At 56.1% G+C, this 18,583-nt stretch overlaps 1 protein-coding gene across 9 annotated transcripts in view; it reads left to right on the top strand.

Moving 5' to 3' along the window:
- ITPR1 (inositol 1,4,5-trisphosphate receptor type 1) overlaps positions 1-18,583 on the top strand; it is a 292,239-nt gene that overhangs the window by 248,246 nt on the left and 25,410 nt on the right. For 8 of the 9 annotated variants that reach the window (XM_039837946.1, XM_039837937.1, XM_039837945.1 and 5 more), the window contains 7 exons: positions 414-536; positions 5,472-5,647; positions 9,422-9,586; positions 13,708-13,903; positions 15,406-15,498; positions 16,612-16,751; positions 17,261-17,426. In XM_039837946.1, coding sequence (XP_039693880.1) covers positions 414-536; positions 5,472-5,647; positions 9,422-9,586; positions 13,708-13,903; positions 15,406-15,498; positions 16,612-16,751; positions 17,261-17,426 — 1,059 coding nt within the window. The remainder of the gene's footprint in view (positions 1-413; positions 537-5,471; positions 5,648-9,421; positions 9,587-13,707; positions 13,904-15,405; positions 15,499-16,611; positions 16,752-17,260; positions 17,427-18,583) is intronic. The other variant, XM_039837942.1, reaches the window with a different exon arrangement.

Raw genomic sequence — 18,583 nt, 5'->3', positions numbered from 1 at the left:
TCCCCGCAGTGCCCACACTTCTCAAAGGCTCATTCAACTCGGGTCTCTCCGAGCCTCTCATGTGGTCCTGGAGCCCTGGGGGTGGCTAAGGACTCAGCACGTGAACTCTGGGTACCCCCGGGTTCCATAACTGAGGGTGTCGACCCGGGTAGGCGGGGCTTCCGACGCTCCAGCTCTTCTCTCCCTGGTCCCCAAATACGTCTTCTGTTCCAGTGAGTCCTCCAAACAGAAATAAACCGATCTGTGGTCGCCGTGAGCCTGTGAGTCACCTTCGAAACACATGACCGTTTTTACTGTTGTGGAAACTGGGAACAAAAGTGCCTTGTAGGGGCCGAGCGGGGGGAGGGGCCGGGCACCCGCCGGGCGTCCTGCCCTGCGGCCGGGACCTCACGTGGCCCGTCTCGTTTCCGCAGCCCAGCCCGTGCTGTACTGGTGTGCCCGCAACATGTCCTTCTGGAGCAGCATCTCGTTTAACCTGGCCGTCCTGATGAATCTGCTCGTGGCCTTCTTCTACCCATTCAGAGGAGTCCGAGGAGGTACCCCGTCTTTAATTTCAGGGAAACTACTGGAAGCCGCGGGAAGGCTGTGACCTGTACCTTCAAGGTGACCGCCGGACATCCCAGGGTGATCTGTGGGGTCCCAGTCATCCCCTTCAGACAAGACGAGGTGGTAGCTTTCTCCGTGGGTCTCGTTTTAAATCTAACTTAGAATAATGCGAAGTTTCCGTTCGTATTTATTGACCAAGAAAGAAGCTATGCGCTATGACACCTGTGAGGAGTAGTCTCAGCCGCCTCGTGTGTGCCGGGAGAGAGTGGCTCAGAGAGGTCGAGAGAGCCAGCCCAGGTCACACAGCCCGTCCGGGGCAGAGCTGACCCGAGCAAGCAGATATTCTGAGGCCCAGTCCACTGGATTTCTTTCCCCCCATCATATTTCTGGAGTTGATCTCAGACTACAGAATTTGTAAGAAATCTCTGGAATTTGAGGGTGGCGGGTGAGGTGGGGCACAGGGCTTCAGTGACTGCAGACCATTTGTCCTGGGAGCTCCGTCTTAAGAGCGACATGCCGTTAATCCCATGCCAGCCCGTGCTGTCCATGTTCTGTACGGGCCACCTGTCCCCTGCTTCCGGTCACCCGTGTGCACGTTCTCCACGTCCTGCTGAGGACAGGCTCAGGGCCACGTGCGTGCGGGCTCCCACATAACCCTCGCCGTTGCCCACGGCCACCTCCTGGGGGCGACTCCTCAGCTCACTTTCCCCCCGAGTTTCCTGGCACGTCGGCTCACGTACGTGTGGGACAGCTGCCGGGAGCCACCTCGTGTGGCCCGTGTGGGGTCAAGGTCCCGGAGTGAGATGCACAAGCCGTGCAGGAGCGAGGCGCAGGCTGAGCTCGCGAGTCCGACAGCGCAGGTGTGGGCCCGTGCGAAGCAGCAGCGGCCGCCACATGACGGTGACGTGTCACGTGAGGCGCGCGTCTCTAACTTACCCATTCGAGGAGTTAGCTTTTCTGTTTGGTGTCGAGTCACACTGAAAGCTCTATTTGAGGGATTTTCTTCCCCAAAAGCACTGTCTAAACACGAGTCCGGGAGATCTTCCTTTCCAATGCCGTGCCAGGAATGAGTGTTCTGGCCGAAGGACTCGGCAGGCCCACCGGGCGGCCAGCGTTTCCCTGAGGGCACGTCTGCCCCAGCCAGGCGGCCATTCGGCAGAGCAAGAGCAGGAGGCCGTGGGCCAAGGGCTGGGTCGGGGGTGACAGAGGCCAGGCCTCCCCCACCTCGGGACTCGTCACGTGCGTCCCAGCAGATTCTTCAGATGTGGTTTTGGATGTGCTTTCATTTACCTCCGTTTCTTTCAAAACATTTCAAAGCGATTTTTGTTATACACCTTGACCATTGTCTTCACCAGTCACTCTGTCTCGAGGCTCATGTCTGGGGACAGTTAGTGGACAGCCCCCTCCCCGTCAGTGATGAGCCTGGCCCAGTGTGTGCCTGGACTTAGAGAGTCCGGCCTGGTGCGAGGCCCCTTGGTGCTCCTCACCCTCTCTGCACGGTGCTCACGTTGGGCCGGTGTCGTGACACCTCCGTGCAGACTCAGAGACTCCTGTGGCTTCCGGGGAAGAATAGTTGCTGACCAGCCAGGATCTCTGAGGCATCTCGATTGCTGCCCATCCAAGTCCAAGACCCACTGAATGACATGACTGGTAAAGGTCCTTCCAGCTCTACAGCGGTGGCTCCACTGTGACATCAGCTCCAGCTGGGCTGTAGGAGTCCAGCCGTCCTGCTCTGGCAATGTGGGCCTGAGGACTTGCTGCCGATGGACTGGACGGGAAGCACGGTTAGACCTCCTGGGAGAAAAGGACGTTGATCTGACCTCAGGAAGCCCTTTCCGTTAATCGGTCACTGAGATGGGCGCCAACACATCCGCTCCCTTGCAGGGGGAAGCATTTTTTCCTTTTGTAAGACATCGTGGGGGCGTCTTCTACACTCACTGCTAACCATCAAGAGAAGGCTTTTGTTAGTCTTGCCGAGAAATGAGATCTGCATGGTTACCCGAAATTATTCTCTGAGATCAGCATTCTTGTCAAATGCTAACACTAGGATTTCTAAAACGCCTCTCTGTGATGTGTGTAACGACCTTGTTAGGTGCACTGACGTGGCCCTGTGGCTCATAAGGCCTGTGGCTGCCAGCAGCCCCGGTGGCCTTAAAAGCTCTTTCTTACCAACAGAATCATTGCCCCACTTCGCTTCAGGAGCGATAAGTCACACAGTATTTCAAAAGCATGAAACGTGAGCAACTTCAGATTTCTTACTGAATTTGTGGGCATGTCATGTAATTAAAGCAAATACAGGACTACTTTTTAAACTTTCTCATTGAAATGTTCAAGTATATACGTAAGTAGAAAGAACAGTATAACAAACCGCCGTATACCCGTCAGCCCAGGCTGAGCACGTAGCAGCTTCTGCCAGTCTGGTTTTATCTACTCTCCTACTGTATCTTCTGAAACATTTTGAAGAAGTCGACATCTTGTTGTCTTGCACGTAAATATTTCATCGTACACCTCTAACTTATAAGGATATTTTTAAAGACATGCAACCACCATGCCATTATCTTACCTGATGAAAGTAAGAATGAAACATGTCATAGCCTGTCCATTTTCACCTTTCTCCATTCGTCCCAAAGATGTCTTTCTATAGCTAGTTTTTTTTGGGGGAGGGAGGTTTGTTTTGTTTTGTTTTTGGAATCTAGCATTATTTTTTAACACTTCTTTTATAGTGGGGACACAGTGGGTTTTCTACTGGCCCCTTCAGGATTTGGGTACATGCATCATACTGGTCACATTTATTATATTGGGATCTTAAGAGGCAGTTCAAGATGGTGATTAAGCACTTAAGAAAATGAAAGGCAAGCCACAGACTGAGGAAACATTTACAAAACGTGTATCCGACAAGAGGATATGTAAAGAACTCTTACAACTTGATAATAAAAAGGCTACTCAATGGGCAAAAGACATCACCAGACACTTCACAAAAGAAGATCCTCGAATGGCCAATAAGCCCGTGAAAAGGTCTTCAGCGTCACTAGTTACCAGGGAAACGCAAATGAAAACCGCAGGAGAGCAGCACTACGAGCCTGCTAGAGCGGCTCATGACGTGGCGCTTCCGTGCGTCCCCCGCGAGGAGGACACGCCACCGTCATTTTGCAAGACGGCGGGGTCGTGTCTCATAGAATCGAACATACACCTAGGATTCCAAACTCTGCTTCCAGGTCTTTGTCCAAGAGAAGTGGAAAAGTGCCCACGACAAGGTTTGTACTTGAATTCGGAATAATGCCGAACTGGGAGCAGCCCAAGCATCCACCCGTTCACGGCTGCATGGCCCGTGGATAAATGGTGGGCTATCCACACTGCCGAGTACGTCTCAGCTATAGAAGCAACGGAGTATCGATACGCACGGTAACCCGAGTGAATGTTAAAAATTTGAGAGAATTTAAAAGACTACCTAGTGATATGGTTATTTTTCCCATTTTTATGAAATTCTGGAAAATGCAAAGCTGCAGTGATAGGAAGCAGGTCAGTGGTTGCCCGTGGGCGAAGACAGGGCAAGGTGCCAATGTCAGGGGCTCGAGGAAGCCTTTTTGGTGACAAAAACGTTCCGTATCTTGCTCGCGTTGGCAGTTACACGTGGTGGTTAAATGGCACTTAAAATGGATAGATGTTGCTTTTGCTTTTTAAAAAAATGACGGTTAAGGACCACAGACTTCAGAGGCATGTAGACTCTAGCCATTTGCCGTGTCACCTTAGGCAAGAAATGTAACCCAAGAGTCTAGAGGAAAATGGAGCCAATAGTACCGACCTCACAGGGTGAGGTGGCACGAGGATTAAATAACTGATCATCAACGCAGAGGGCTCATGCGGCATCTGCCTGCTGTCACGTGCACAGGAAGCGACACACGTGCCTCGGTGTCCACTTCCCGCATGGTGAAGAGCCGCTGGCTCCGCTCGTTTCTAACCAGGTCGCCTCGTGCAGGAAATCAGAAGGGGAGAGTCAGGCAGCCGGGGTCAGGGGAATGGTTTTTGGAGAGAGAGTGAGTCTCGGATGGCGTGAGCGCGACAGACTGGGGCAGCCAGCAGGTCGGGGAAGGGCTGCCACCTGCACGGTGTCTGCTTCCTGGATGGTGCTGGGGAGAAGTGACACTCCGTTATGCAAGTGGCCTCGATCATGGAGCACTGCTTGTTTACATCTGAAGGAGACTCAAAATGTGACAGCATTTGAAATAGGGGTGTTTTTTTTTTTTTTTTAATGAGTGTTTCACAGAACTATATTTTTAGCCATGTTGGCTCACGTTATATAACCAAGCCTCTTGCGGGACACTCTAAATAGAACTTGCAATAGCAAGAGATGACAAAAGCTGGTGTCAGCAGTTTGACTACACAGATAATCTAATTGTAGATGATGCTAATGATATGGATGTCGCCGTCCCCCTTCCCTTGAAGAAATCCGATTCCGACGGGGGACCTGAGCTTCTCCTTTGCTTGCTTTTAATAGACATTAGAAGCTCAGGCTTCCAGCTCGCCTTCCCTACGAGTGAAGCGTGACACGTGCATGAGCTTTATTTATTGCACGAGCATTTGACGGGTTCCTACGGGGTGTCAGGTGACCGGGGACACAGAGTCCTCAGAGCAGGAAGGAGCACCGGATGTGAGTTTGAAAGGAGGCAGGGGGTGCAGGAGGCTTCCCAGAAGGTGTGACATCGAAGCTAAGACGTGAGGTGACCAGGGAAGGGAGACGAGTTTCCCGGGTAGAAGGAACACGTGAGAATTTAGAGGTGGGAACGTGGGTGTGGCTTGGTGTGTCCAGGACAGTGAGGCAGACAGGAAAGTCGGGACCGATATAAGGCCAGGGAGGTGACGGAAGTGTGACGAAGCCCGCGTTGGTCCGTCCCCTGTGCTCTGTGACGCCCGCCTTGTCTTCCCAGGGACCCTGGAGCCGCACTGGTCGGGACTGCTGTGGACGGCCATGCTCGTGTCGCTGGCCATCGTCATCGCCCTCCCCAAGCCCCACGGCGTCCGAGCCTTAATCGCATCCACAATTCTGCGGCTCATATTTTCGGTCGGGCTGCAGCCCACGCTGTTCCTCCTGGGGGCTTTCAACGTGAGTACGGACACCTCCGCCGCGGCTCGTTCGTGACACGCAGACAGCACAGGCTTCCTCTCTGGGCCCTCGGCCTGTGCTTTCCGTGCAGAAAAATACCACACCGTTTGGGTCAGCCGTTAAAATGGCAGAAGCAAGACAGAGCCGCTCCCCACCGCCCGCCCCTACCCCCCAGCCTCTGACGGTCGTGAGCCTCTTGGAGCATTTTCAGGCTCGGCCGATACAGTTTTTAGGGCGTATTCCTCTCAGAAGGCGGGAGGCAGAGGAAAGCAGCTGAGATTTCAATGAGCTTTGCCAATCCGGTGACGGGTTAGCTGGCACGGGCGGTTCTAGCCAGTCAGGCAAACCATCAAATGTTAACATGGCACCTGCTCCTGGTGACGCCACACAGGACGGGGCGGGGGAGGGGCCAGGGGTGTGCAGATGGGCAGCAGGGAGCCAGGTGAGGAGAGGACCGTGCTCATTTCAAGTGGTGACATCGAGAAATGCCGTCTAGCTGCACTTGAAGGACAGAGGCCACCCGCACGACACGGGGATTCTAGGAAGTGGGGACAGCTGACCTGAGCTGGAAGCCATACTGGGGATAGTCCCCGGGGAAAGGAAAGGGTCTGGACACGCGCGGCACTGTCTCCTCCCGGAGGTCCCCGCCCTGAGCGTACGGGGCAGCCGAGGTCGCCGCACGAAAGTGGAAGTGACGTTCCACCGGAATCCCGTGCAGCAGCACGTGTCCCCAGACGGCCAGGCAGCGAGGGCATTGCGCGGAGAAGAGCCTCCTTCAGGCCGACCAGCTCGGGGAGGAGGCGGCCGGAAGTTCTGTCTTAACGAATGGAGAGGCGCTCGAGTGGGTCCCAGGGGGTCCGCCGGCCCCGGGGACGGCCCCCAGCGGAGTCCCAGCTCCGTGTGGCTCACGCACTGGCCTGCGGGACCTGGCCCCGAATCTGGGGACAAGGCACTGGCCTCCTCCTCCAGCACTTCCGAAGCGTGTGCCTGGTTGACAGATCTGAGGCAGGGAAGGGGACGTGGTCAGGGGATGTGAGAAACGGCCAGTTACACGGAGCGGAAGGTTGTCCCTGCAGAGTTCCTCAGACACGGGCATGCTGACCTGGAATCCCCAAGGAACAGAGACATCGCTGTTGCCCAGGCTGGTGTTTAGAGGGTCACAGGGAATGAGGGTCGTATAGGATCCAGGCTGGGAAAGGCTGTTCCCAGGAGTGGGAGGTGACTCGGGTGTTTTGAGAAAAGAAACTGTGCACAGAGAAGTGTCCTCGAGAAAATTCCTTCAGCGGTAGCATGCTGTGCAGATTCAAGCGGGGGCGGCCATCGGGGACGGTCCAGATGTCAGGACCCGGTGGGCGCGGGCCTGGCGCCTTCCACCGACGGCGAGGTCTGCATCTTCTCCAGGCAGAGACGGTGTTGCTGAGCTGGCGGGCGGATGAGGGAGGCTACGGTGACTCCAGATTTTCAGTCACAGGTGCCTGGGAATGAGGCGGCCGACTAGAAGTCATGCAGAGACCTCGTTTTCAGGCGGAAAGGCACTGAAGTTGTTCAGTTATTGGGCCCGAGGTGACAAGACAAGCCATCGTGTTAGCTGTGGCCCTGGGAAATGCATGACCAGAGTGACAAAGACACCGGTGCTGGAGAAGGGGACGTAGGTGTCACCTGCAGCGAGACAGCATGGTTCAAGAAGGAAGTACAGAATTAACAAATAGAAGGAGAACGGCTCAGGGCTTCAGAGGCTGCCTTCTGCAGGCTGCCCTGTTGTTTTGCGTCTCTGGCTTTCCATTAGCCCGCAGATATCTCGTCTATAACACAGATCATCTGAGGGAAAGACTCAAATTAGACAATTAATTACCATTTCTAATAACATTAGCTTGGGGAGAAAGGCTGAAACAGCTATAAAAGTTTTTTTGAGGGAATTAAAAAAAGGAACACCCACGTGGAGCAGACGGGAGGGGACAGATTCGCTGTGGACAGGAAGCTGGCAGCGGGTGCCGGCGTGGGACCCCCGGCGGGGGCAGAGCCCTGTCGTGCTGGAGGGCTGGGGGCGGGCATGCTGGGCAGCCCGGGAGACCCCACGGGTGTCCTCGCAGAGTCCCAGGGCCGCGGGGACGGCTGCGCAGTGGACGGGTAGCACGAGGCCAGAGCGAGGGCCGATCTAGCAGAGTTGCTGGGGAGCAGGGGCAGCGGCTGAGTCCGGGCCTGGGAGAGATCCACGGGTGCAGACACGGAGAGAGCCAGAGCAGAGCGTAACGGGACTGGGCACCCAGGCGGAGCAGGTGGCTCTGTCGCGGAGGCGTCCGGCACCCAGGCGTGGGGAGGGTGGGGGGGTTGGCGTGCCAGCGGAGCAGGGCCTGGCCTGGCCTGGCCCTGAAACTCCATCAGCACAGTTCATCGAGAGTCGGAGATGCTGTCGCACTCCGCGAAGCAGCCTCCACTGAAGGATGGATGATTAGAAAGAAAGAAAACAAACAAACAGCTGCCGGGGAGCAGGTTGACCTGTCCGAGGAAGCCGGAGGCGCGCTGCGAGGGTTGGCTCGCTCCCTTATCTGATCGCCGAGAGGCTCGTTTACCCCGACTCGCCAGATTAACTGGCGGCATCTCCCCAGCCAGTGGCCAGGCGAGCTAGGGTGGCAGAGCGTGGTTTCGCCAAGTGCAGCCGACAGAAGAGCTTTCTCCGCCGCCTCCTCCTGATTCACGTGTTCCTATCGGGAGGCAGACTTCCGGGCGTGGGGTTTCTGTCACGCGGGGGGGCGACCTTCAGCTGCAAGTGTCAACGCTAATACACGCGAGTGTAACGAGCAAAAGAGGAAATGGCTCGGTCCCCGTGACAGCGATCCGGAGCCTGGCCCCAGGCGCAGCCGAAGACGGGGCCGCACAGCAGCGTCGGGGCCCGGCCCCTCCCGTCTCTCTTTGTTTTGCACGGGTGGTTCTGGAAGGCTCCGTGGTGCAGCAAGACAGATGCCGGCAGCCTTTCTCTTGGGTTCAAGGTCGAGGGGTAAGAACAAAATGGTCGTGCTGCCATCCCAGCGAAGAGCTCTGTGGGCGTCCATTTGGTCGCGTGCCTGTCCCTGAACTGACCCTTACTGCCAGGAGCGTATACTGTGCTGATTGGCCAGGATGGAGCCCCACTCCAACTTTGTGGGTAAAAGGGTTGGTCACCTGAAGGTTACTGGATCCCTGGGAAAACTGAGACGGCCCCTGTTCTAGAAAAAAAGAGGGCGGGCAGGGGACAAGAACCATCCGAAAGTTCTTTTTTTTTTTTCCTCCCCAAGAAAATTCTCATTTTCTCCGTGAAATGTGAGGCACAAGAGCTAAGAACTGGCTGCTTCTCATTAAATTGCAACCCTGTAATGCCTAGGACGTAACAAATTCAGAAAACACTTTTATTCAAGCAGGTCACAGGGTTCGTGGATTGAGGTGGCTTCTGTGTTTGACTAACTCATATAAGAATGTTGGAAATGATTCACATCTCCTCTCGAAAATCGTAATTTCAGTATGTGTTAATTTTGTTTTTGTCGTGCACTAATGCCACTTGATTACCGTGACGCGTGAAGATATTTGGCCACCACGTAACTTGTAATATGCTTGAAAAGCAGGGTCACGAAATGACTTCCGTCTCAAGGTGGTTTTTGGCGGGTTTGGGGAGCATTTGGTGCAAAAGGGACCTTTCGTTCGGGCAGTTACTGGCATAGGTTCGAGAATCACCCTGGGCTCTCATGAAGACTCAGGTCGGCGTGATCGTGTTTAGGCGACTGTCCCTCTCATTGTTCCCAGGTCTGCAATAAAATCATCTTCCTCATGAGCTTCGTGGGCAACTGTGGGACGTTCACCAGGGGCTACCGGGCCATGGTGCTAGACGTCGAGTTCCTGTACCACCTGCTGTACCTGCTGATCTGTGCCATGGGGCTCTTCGTCCACGAATTCTTCTACAGTCTGCTGGTGAGTCCCTGCTGTCAGAGGTCTCGTGTGCCGAGGACTAGGAGAGTGTCCCACGTCCTCCCTCTCATCACCGGCCCCTTCTTCCAGTGGTGACGGGCGTGCCTGCTCTAACGAGCTCATAGCGCCCCTGTCCGCAGCGTTTGGGAGATCTGGAGTGGAAGCCACCGAGGGGGCAGGTCAGCTGGTCGGAGCCCAGGTGGACACAGTCACACCACCTGCCTGGTGCGTGCTGGTCCCGCCTGCCTGTGTCTTGGGCTCGGCCGGTGCTTCCCAAGGCGATTGCGTCCGAGAGCATCGTCTTCTTACTGTTCTCTCGGGATCCGGTTCCCAGTGAAAGTGTGTAGTGACGTCAGATCAGCAGCTATTTCCCGAATCCCGAGACCCATGACCAGGAGCTGGATGGACTTCTTGCCTAGCCGATGTCACGGCGTCCCCATCAGCCAGCGCTTAACATCTTGATAGTCTGTAAAGTAAGTTAGTTCCGTCACCTTCCTCCGGAGCAGTCATTTTTCATAGCTTTTAAATTACAGACCAAATATCCGCATACCCTCCCGTCATTGGCGGGAAGCTGCGTCTGTAGAGTCGCGGCTGAGAAACGGTTGCTTTGTGCCCACGTCCAATGCCGGGGGCATAACATCGACCTGTCTGCCAGCAAAACCACCCAGAAATGCCTGCGAGGATGAAAACCCTCAGAGTCTTCAGACAGGGGACTGAAAAAGGCAGAGCAAGGGGTGCGTTCTCCACGGGGTCCCTGAGCTGATTGCTGAACTGCTCCGCACCTCGGTTTCCCCAGCCGCAAAGCGAGGACGCATCGCCCCGACAGGGCTGGCCCGGGGCTCGCGTGCGGCCGCGTGAGCCAGGGCTGCGGCCGGCGCTGCCACGCGGAGCCGTCGCGAAGCAGTCCCGCCTCTGTCACCGTGCGTCCCTTCTCCCGACAGAGGTCACGGTTCGGGTCAGCAGGGCCAGCCCGGCCCTTAGTGGGCGACGTTGGCAGGCGAGGCAGACAGGCTCTTTTCCATCGTTTTCAAGTAGGTCTGGATAGACGTGGAAGTGTTGGGCAGAGGTCTGTGGATGTGACTCCGATGGCCGTCGGGTGACCTCTTTTTGTCACTGTCAGGAATCGGGGCTCTGTGGGCGTTTCCGGGCCTTTTCGCAGTAACATCCCTGGGCAGGTTCCTGGTCCGTGAGTCAGGGAGACACCAGGCCACAGCCCAGCCAGCCGGTGCCGGGGCTGGAGGCCGGGGATGTCCCGCTGAGAGCCCACCAGTGTCGTCCCCGCCCTCGGGGGCCTCAGAGCCCCGAAGATAAGTGACCACCCTGCGTCGAATGTCCACGGTGTGCTCTCTCGCCAGCTGCCTTTGAAGTAGATGATGTCCGCACGTCGCAGATAGAAACCGGGGCTCGCTGAGGTTAGGGACCTGGCCAGACTCCCACAGTGAGGAGGTGGCAGAGACAGGGCAGCAAGTCCGCTCTGCCGGCTCTCGGGTCTGAGTCCTGAAGCCCGGCCCTGAGCTCGTGAGGGAGCCCCTGCTCCGTGCCACTGGGGGGTCCCCTCGCAGTGGGGCTTCGCGCCTTCCAGCCTCACCTGCCACAGCGGGGCGGGAATAACCCAGGGCTCTGCTCACTTCTAGAAAGGCTTGATGGGGTCAAACTGGATCGTGGCCGGTCACCTCTCATATGTGCCGCTGGGGTTTTCTGAGCTGTCTGGGTCTTGTCTTGTCTGTGACATGTTCCTTTAGGTGTCACACACGGCATCTAACGTGTCTCTTAAGAACCACAGACGAAATATTAAAACCACTCGAGTTATTACACGAATAGGGAAAGCCTGTGACTGGAGGGAGGAGGAAGCAAGATGCCCAGGGAAGCCCCACAGCTCAGGTGAAAGCTCCACGCGCCGGGCCAGAGAGAGAGAGCGAAAGTGGGCGGCTGGGGCCCCCCAGGGCTGACCGAGCCTGGCCTCACGTCTGCTCCAGGATGAGAACGTGCAAGGTTCATAGGCAGGTCGTAGCGAGAGGAGAAACGGACGAACTCGGCGCTAAGCGGCGACAGGCTGATGGACACCACCGCGTGGCGTCCGGAGAGGCTCGTGGCCGGCGGGCGGGCGGGCGGGCGTCACGCGGCGTGTGAGCTGCCACAGCCCTTCCAGGAGGCAGTGGGGCGTACGTTTCTGTCGTAACATTAGACGCAGCATTTCCGTTTCTGGAAATTCAAAAAGAAAGAACTGGACAGGTTTATGTAGAGGTAAAAGCACAAAGGATTCGTCCCAGTGTTGTTTCTCTTGACATATAATTGGAAACGTCTTGGCTGTTCAAAAAAAGAAAGATGTTGGTTAACTACACTCAGTTTTCCATACAGCGAAACACTAGGGGATCATTTTTGACACGAAATGTTTACAGATGCCTGGTGAAAGAGGCTGGCTCTATGCCAGTACGATGGTATAATATTTTTGTAAAAATGTGTAGGCACATATGACATTTTTTTCCAGACGTAGCAAGGCCGGAAGGAGTAGACGTCTGTAGACGGTGGGGCGGTTAGTGATTTTTTGTTTTCCTTTGTGCTCTTCTGGGTTTTCAAGCCGGTCTCCATGGGACCTGTGTGATTTTCTAGTTAGAAGAAAGCTTTTCCTTTATAAAGTCACACACGTCCATGGCTTCGAAAGCAGAAACGATGACGAGTGAAGAGGAAAAGAAGTCACCGGTCCCTTGCGTGATCGGGGGCCGTTAATCGCTCCGGCTCTGGCGCACGGAAGTCACGTCAGGTTGTCCGAAGTCGCCGTCGCTTGTGCTCCGTAGTGTGTCTCTGGGAAACATTTAACCACGAGCAGCAGCGTTAGCCGTCTGTGTTCTCAGGTGCCTAGATGTCGTCCTCACCTCCTGGTCAGTGTCCTGCTCCACGCTGGTCTCAGGCGCAGGTTGCGTTATGGAGGCAGAGGGGCTCCTGGACCAGAAAATGAACTCAGATGTGAATTCTGCGTCGGAAGGGCCTGGGAGACCGGCTCGTTCAGTCCACTGATTTACAGACGAGGAAACTGGGGTCCGAAGAGGCAACACGGCTCGATCGACATCTCGCAACCGGTGAAAGGCAGAGCCGGGGTTCGAACCGCCGTCCCCTGACGCACTGGGCCGTGCGTAGGGCTGCAGTGGAGCCAGCACCTGCCGGGAAGGATGTGATGTCAGCCCCGAGGCCAGGTCAAAACCAGCGTCGGGTCCGAGAAGAGCCCCGCAGAGCCCTGGCCCCATCGCCGCCCCTCCAGCCAAGTGTCCGAGACTAGCTCTCAGGACCAGCCGGGACCCTCCATGCCTCACGAAGCCACCTGCCTGCGAAGAGCACGTCTCCTCACAGAGGGCGAGCCGAGACACGAGCACGCTGTGAGCCGCAGGCGCTCTGCCCCCACCAGGGGGTAGGAAGGGTTTAGGCTTCCTGGGGTGTCACCGCCACCAGTGTCCCTGCCACAGACCGTCCGTGTGACCTTGGCCCAGTCACTTCATGGCGATGACCATCTCTCGTGTGCTTAGCCAGCGCCTGAGCGTGGCCGTGTGCTGAGCGCCGTGTGCACGTCGTCTGCTGACTCTTCACAGTCACTCTGCCCTCCAGTCCGTGGCTGAGGGAACCGAGGCTCAGGGGAGGGGTACAGCTCCTAGCCCCTGACGTGAGAGTCCTTGCTCCCTGCATCGGCCTCCCACGAGGCTCAAAGCCCCAGGAGGGCGAGGACGTGACTCGTCCAGCCCTGCACTCCGCGTGGCTGGCCCTTAGTAGAAACTCAGTAAATACTCCCCAAACGGAGCGTGCCAGGACCCTCATCACTTTCCCGTCCCTCGTCCTCTGAAACTCACTCGTGTAAGCCTTTACTTTTCTCTTTCTAGGACTCATAGCCGCGTGTGCCCCCAGAAATTGCGACTGTCTCCTCCTGCCTTTTCTATGTTTATGTTTGTTCCTTTTTACCTTCTCGGTGTCTCTGTGAGGACAGGCACGTGTCACGCGGTACGATGGCAGTATATGCCGCTTTTGAGTTCCCAAAAGGGTAGATTTTCTGTAAATCGAGTTTTCGGGATGTTGGGGTTCGCCCGACACAGAGACTTCTTAAAGTTGCCCCGTCACCTTCTTTCTGTTTGCTTTCCAAGCTCTTTGACTTAGTGTACAGAGAAGAGACTCTGCTCAACGTCATCAAGAGCGTCACACGCAACGGGCGGTCCATCATCTTGACGGCGGTCCTGGCTCTGATCCTGGTCTACCTGTTCTCCATCGTGGGCTATCTGTTCTTCAAGGATGATTTTATCTTGGAAGTGGACAGGCTGCCCAACGACACAGTTCTTCCAGGTGGGTTTGGAGTCGAGTCCGTCCCGGTTAAAACCGAACTGAAGAAAGTAACTTGAGCAACGCAGGTGTCTCCCTAGCACCCAGCGTGTGACTCTTAAATACGGGGCTTAGTTCTCACTTTGTTCCCAGGGTGGGGTCAGTCACGTGCCACGTCCGAGAGTCCAGACCCTACACACAATTTATTCACTACAGTCGTATTTTAAAATAGCACGACTTCTTCACAAAGCAGCCTGAGCGGACGTATATTGAAAGCGGGGGCATGTGTGTCCCTTCGGCTTGGTCAATCTACTTCTAGGAATTTCTCCCAAAAGAAAAACCTGCTGACTGTGCAGGTACCACAGCCCCACATGGAAGGACACTCACTGCTGAGTGAAACCGGAAGCAACCTGGATGTAGAGAGTGGCTCACGAGGCCAGGGGTCCCCAACCTGTGTGGCACCAGGGACCGGTGCCCCTGATGATCTGAGGCGGAGCCGAGGCGGTGACGCTGGCGCTGGGGAGCGGCTGCAGATACAGATGGAGCTTCACTCGCTCACCTGCCCCTCACCTCCTGCTGTGCGGCCCGGTTCCTAACAGGCCAGGACCAGTACCGGCCCACATCCCAGGGGTTGGGGACCCCTGCACTAGATTACGGTCCAGCTGTGGGGTGGTGTACCCTCCAGACGTGGTGCATCTTTATAAACCTTCATGAAAAAAATGCCCACAGGACGAGGTGGGAAATTACAGAATCACATATGTTTTTCTTAACTGAAAAGTTCACATAAAAGTTCACATTTTACAGTAGGATCCATGTATGTTTTTCTTAACTGAAAAGTTCACATACTTTCTCTTAAAATACGGAGGACGACTCAGGCTGCGAGCACTGGTTCTCTGGGGTCCACGGTCAGCTTATTTTATTCCTACATGCAGCGGGAACAGAGGAGATTTCCAGTCTCTAGAACAACAACAACATAAAATGCTAGAGTGGCATTTTATATTGTTGTGCTCTTTCCTCTTGATTAAAATATTTGACACTAGGAATTGACATATTGCTGGGTTTCGGTCAGGTAGCCGGGCGCCCCGAATCCAAGAAACAGGCCAGAGTGGCCGAGACCAAGCCAGGCGGCCTTTCCTGCCTCCCAGCTGCTGCTCGTCCCTGCAGCCTTCGAGGGGGCGCGAAACGGCATCTCCTCCAGCCACCGCACGGTCTGAACAGGACCGTCCGGCCCTCGATTTCTGCTGGAGTCTGTGTCCTCGCTCGTGCTGGTCAGTTTCGGCTGTCTAAAGTTCGAGCGATGCTATTTAAGCACGACGTTTCTAGGGAGTCTCCAGGGACTGACGTGTCTGGCTTCCCACCCACCCCAGATCACTGAGCGAAAGGGTAGATTGCATCTCTACTTATAATTTACGTGCAGGATTGTCAGGCGTTATTTATGTCGAGAGTTGTTTAACCGGTCGTGACTCGGGGACTTGACACGTTTTCGCCATCTGCTCTCGGACAGCACGTTCCCTTCTCTCTCGCAGAAGCCGGCGAGAGTTTGGCGAGCGAGTTCCTGCACTCGGACGTGTGTCGGGTGAAGACCCGGGAGAGCTGCTCGCCCGCGGCACCCCAGGAAGGTAGGCCCACGGTGGCGCCAGGCCCCTCGGGTAGTGCCCATGACGTCGAAATCAGATGAAAGCGGGGTCCCTGCTCGGAAGCCAGGCCGGTGGCCCGGGGGGAAAGGCTGGGCGATGAAGGGAGAGGAGGTTCCGTGGGAAGAAGCGCTTCGCGGACTCAGCCGGTGTCCCCCGAGCACCCACTGTTTGCCGGGACCGTGTTCTCCACTCTGAAACTCAGTAACGTAGCAGGGGGGCGGGCGGGCGGGCGAACGGGGGTTACTCGAGCGTTGCCAGACGCTGGGGATGAGGGCAGAAGACAGAAGATGAGCACCCAGCCTGACAGTGGAGTAAGAGTGTCACCAGAGAGGTGATGGCTACACCGAAACGAGAACCTCGGGCGCAGGAGGAGGGGCAGGCAGCCCAGCCAGAATACAGCAGGTGTGGGGAGCTACTGATTGTGAGGAAGAAGAGCAGCAAGGAGGGAAGCCAGAGAGGTTGATAAAGGGCCAGATCACGAAGGGTCTTACGTGTCAGGCCAAGGAGGTTAAGCTTCGCCCAGCAGGTGATTGGAAGTTGTTGAAAGGGGAGTGATGTGGCGAGATCTGTGTTTTAGCCAGGCCGTTCTCACTGCAGCTGGAGGAGGGAGCAAGGCGGGCAGCAAGGCATGGTTCTTCCTCCAAAAACCAGTGAGAATAGACAACCTCCAATGCAAAGCGATTTATCCAGAGGCCGTGTGTAAGGCGTTGCTGGGTTTCGCCTTCACGGCGTCCGCAGTGAGGAGCCCGGGCTGGAGGCATCCCCCTCAGCAGAGTGATGGGAGGCTCGTGATTCAGAGTGAAGCAGCTTAATTAAGGTCAAGTGCCTGCTCAGAGCTGGAAAGGAAGGACGTACTTTAGATTTAATAGAGGGAAGGGCGGTTCTCACGACCCTTGGAAAGGAGCAGAGGCCGGTGATGGAGACGGCAGCGCCCCAGACGCCTTCAGCGCTTTGAAAGAATGTGTGACGCTTGAGTCCTTCGTTTTATTTTTTTCCTGTCCCCGACACCTGCTGGCTGGAAGGAGGTTCGGGAGCCATTGTCACGAACCTCCCTCCCCGCACGTTTACGGTCTGTCTCCCTCGCCGTGTTCACAGAGCTGCCCCCGGCCGAGGAGACGGAGCAGGACCAGGAGCACACGTGTGAGACACTGCTGATGTGCATCGTCACCGTGCTGAGCCACGGGCTGCGGAGCGGGGGCGGCGTGGGCGACGTGCTCAGGAAGCCGTCCAAAGAGGTGGCCGTGTCCCCGGGGAGGGGCGGCAGAGGGCTGGGTGGGCGGTGGGCGCACAGCCCGGGGGCTGCCGTGCAGACCGAAGCCACGTGGGAAGGCCGGGAGCGGGGACGCAGGGATGTGTGGCCAGCTCCTGAGGGCTCCTTCCCTCCCTGTTCGTCACTCTGGCACCACGCAAGGGACCAGCCCCCCAGTCACACTTAAGAGATTGTCCCTTGCAAGGTTGGGTCTGGCCCAGCTGGACACGCTTCCATAGCCCCATAGCCCCCAGGAGGCTCCCTCCTGCACGGGTGACACGACACTCGGGGACGTCACAGTGTAGGCACAGGGCATGGAAAGAGACGCAGTCGTGGCTTTTGAAGTTTTGACGCCCTGTTTGAGTTTGGCCACAGTAGACTGGTGGGCGCTGGTGGGGGCCGGGGCGCACCAGGGTGTTGGGTCCTGAGTCCTCCGCCTTCCGCCCTGACTGGAGGGCAGCCTGGTGACCTGGCTGACTGGCCGCCTCTTTCCAGGAGCCGCTCTTTGCCGCCAGAGTCATCTACGACCTCCTGTTCTTCTTCATGGTCATCATCATCGTCCTTAACCTCATTTTCGGGGTCATCATCGACACCTTCGCGGACCTGCGGAGCGAGAAGCAGAAGAAAGAGGAGATCTTGAAGACGACGTGCTTCATCTGCGGTGAGCGCGCGCCGGCTCTCCGTGAGGCGCCGCCCTTGGCCTTGGCAGCGCCCGCTCCGCCTCCCTTCAGCTAGGACAGAACGGGGGCGGGGGGCCGGGGGCCCGGCTCAGCCGTGGCCAGCTTGGGGTACGGAATGAGGCTTTGGGGAGCAGACACGTGATCGCACCTCACGTGGACGTATCTCTGGGGTTTCTTTGCCATTGGGCCGTGCAAGCCCCACGCTAAGTAACCCCGCGGACGGGCTCCCCGCAGGCGGCAACGGGCTTTGCGTGAGCAGGGCGCCCTCGCAGAGTGAGCGTTTGGGGGAGAGTTCAGACCTGGGTTCTGAGTAAGCTGCTGCCACTTACTCACCGTGTCACCTTACGGTTTAGTCACTTCTCTGAACCTGCACTGCTCATCTGTGAAGTGGCTACAGTCACATGTCTTTCCCATCATGTTGGGACTGAGGAGGGCTAGTTCCCGTGCCGCTCCCCGGACAGCCCGCACAGAGCAGGCACACCACCGGTGACAAGGAGGGGGCCACGTGGGCACCAAGAAACATCACCTTCGCTGCAGCGTCAGGAGCACATGCGCATGGAAGCGCTGGGTGTAGGAAGCTGGGAGCTGAGTAATCGTTTCGGGATTATTCATAATGTAGTTACTAAATGTACACACTTCCTACTGGTGTGTGTACTCAAAATACGAGCATTTTCCATTTTACAACTTCTTTTTTGCTTTTTGCCCCCTTTAAAGCCTTTTAAAGTATTTGGTTTGACATAATTTTCCAGAGTTACAGAAAAATCATGAGTAGTACAAAGAATTTCTACATTCCGTTCACCTAGATTCCCCAAATATTAAAATTTTACCTGATTTGCACACACACACACTTTTTCTGAATAGTTTGAGACTGGCTGACACAACGCCTCTTTATCCCTAAGTATTTCAGTCATCTCTAAAAACAAGAGCCCTCTCTTACACACGTGCAGTATAACGGTCGGAACTGGAGCGCTAACACGGATCCAGTCCTGTTCTCTCATCTATGGGCCGAATTCAGATCTCACCCTTCATCTTAACAACGTCCTTCAGAGCCAGCAAAAGTCCCGGGTTACGTGCCGCATCTGGCCATCGCGCCTCTAGCCCCCGCCTACATTTTTGAAGAATGTAGGTCGGTCAGCTT

Source organism: Pteropus medius, unplaced genomic scaffold, assembly GCF_902729225.1.
Source record: "Pteropus medius unplaced genomic scaffold, Ma_sr-lr_union100, whole genome shotgun sequence".
Classification (NCBI taxonomy): Eukaryota; Metazoa; Chordata; class Mammalia; order Chiroptera; family Pteropodidae; genus Pteropus; species Pteropus medius.
The sequence above is the reverse complement of the archived record's forward strand: the minus strand, read 5'-3'. Positions and strand labels throughout refer to the sequence as shown.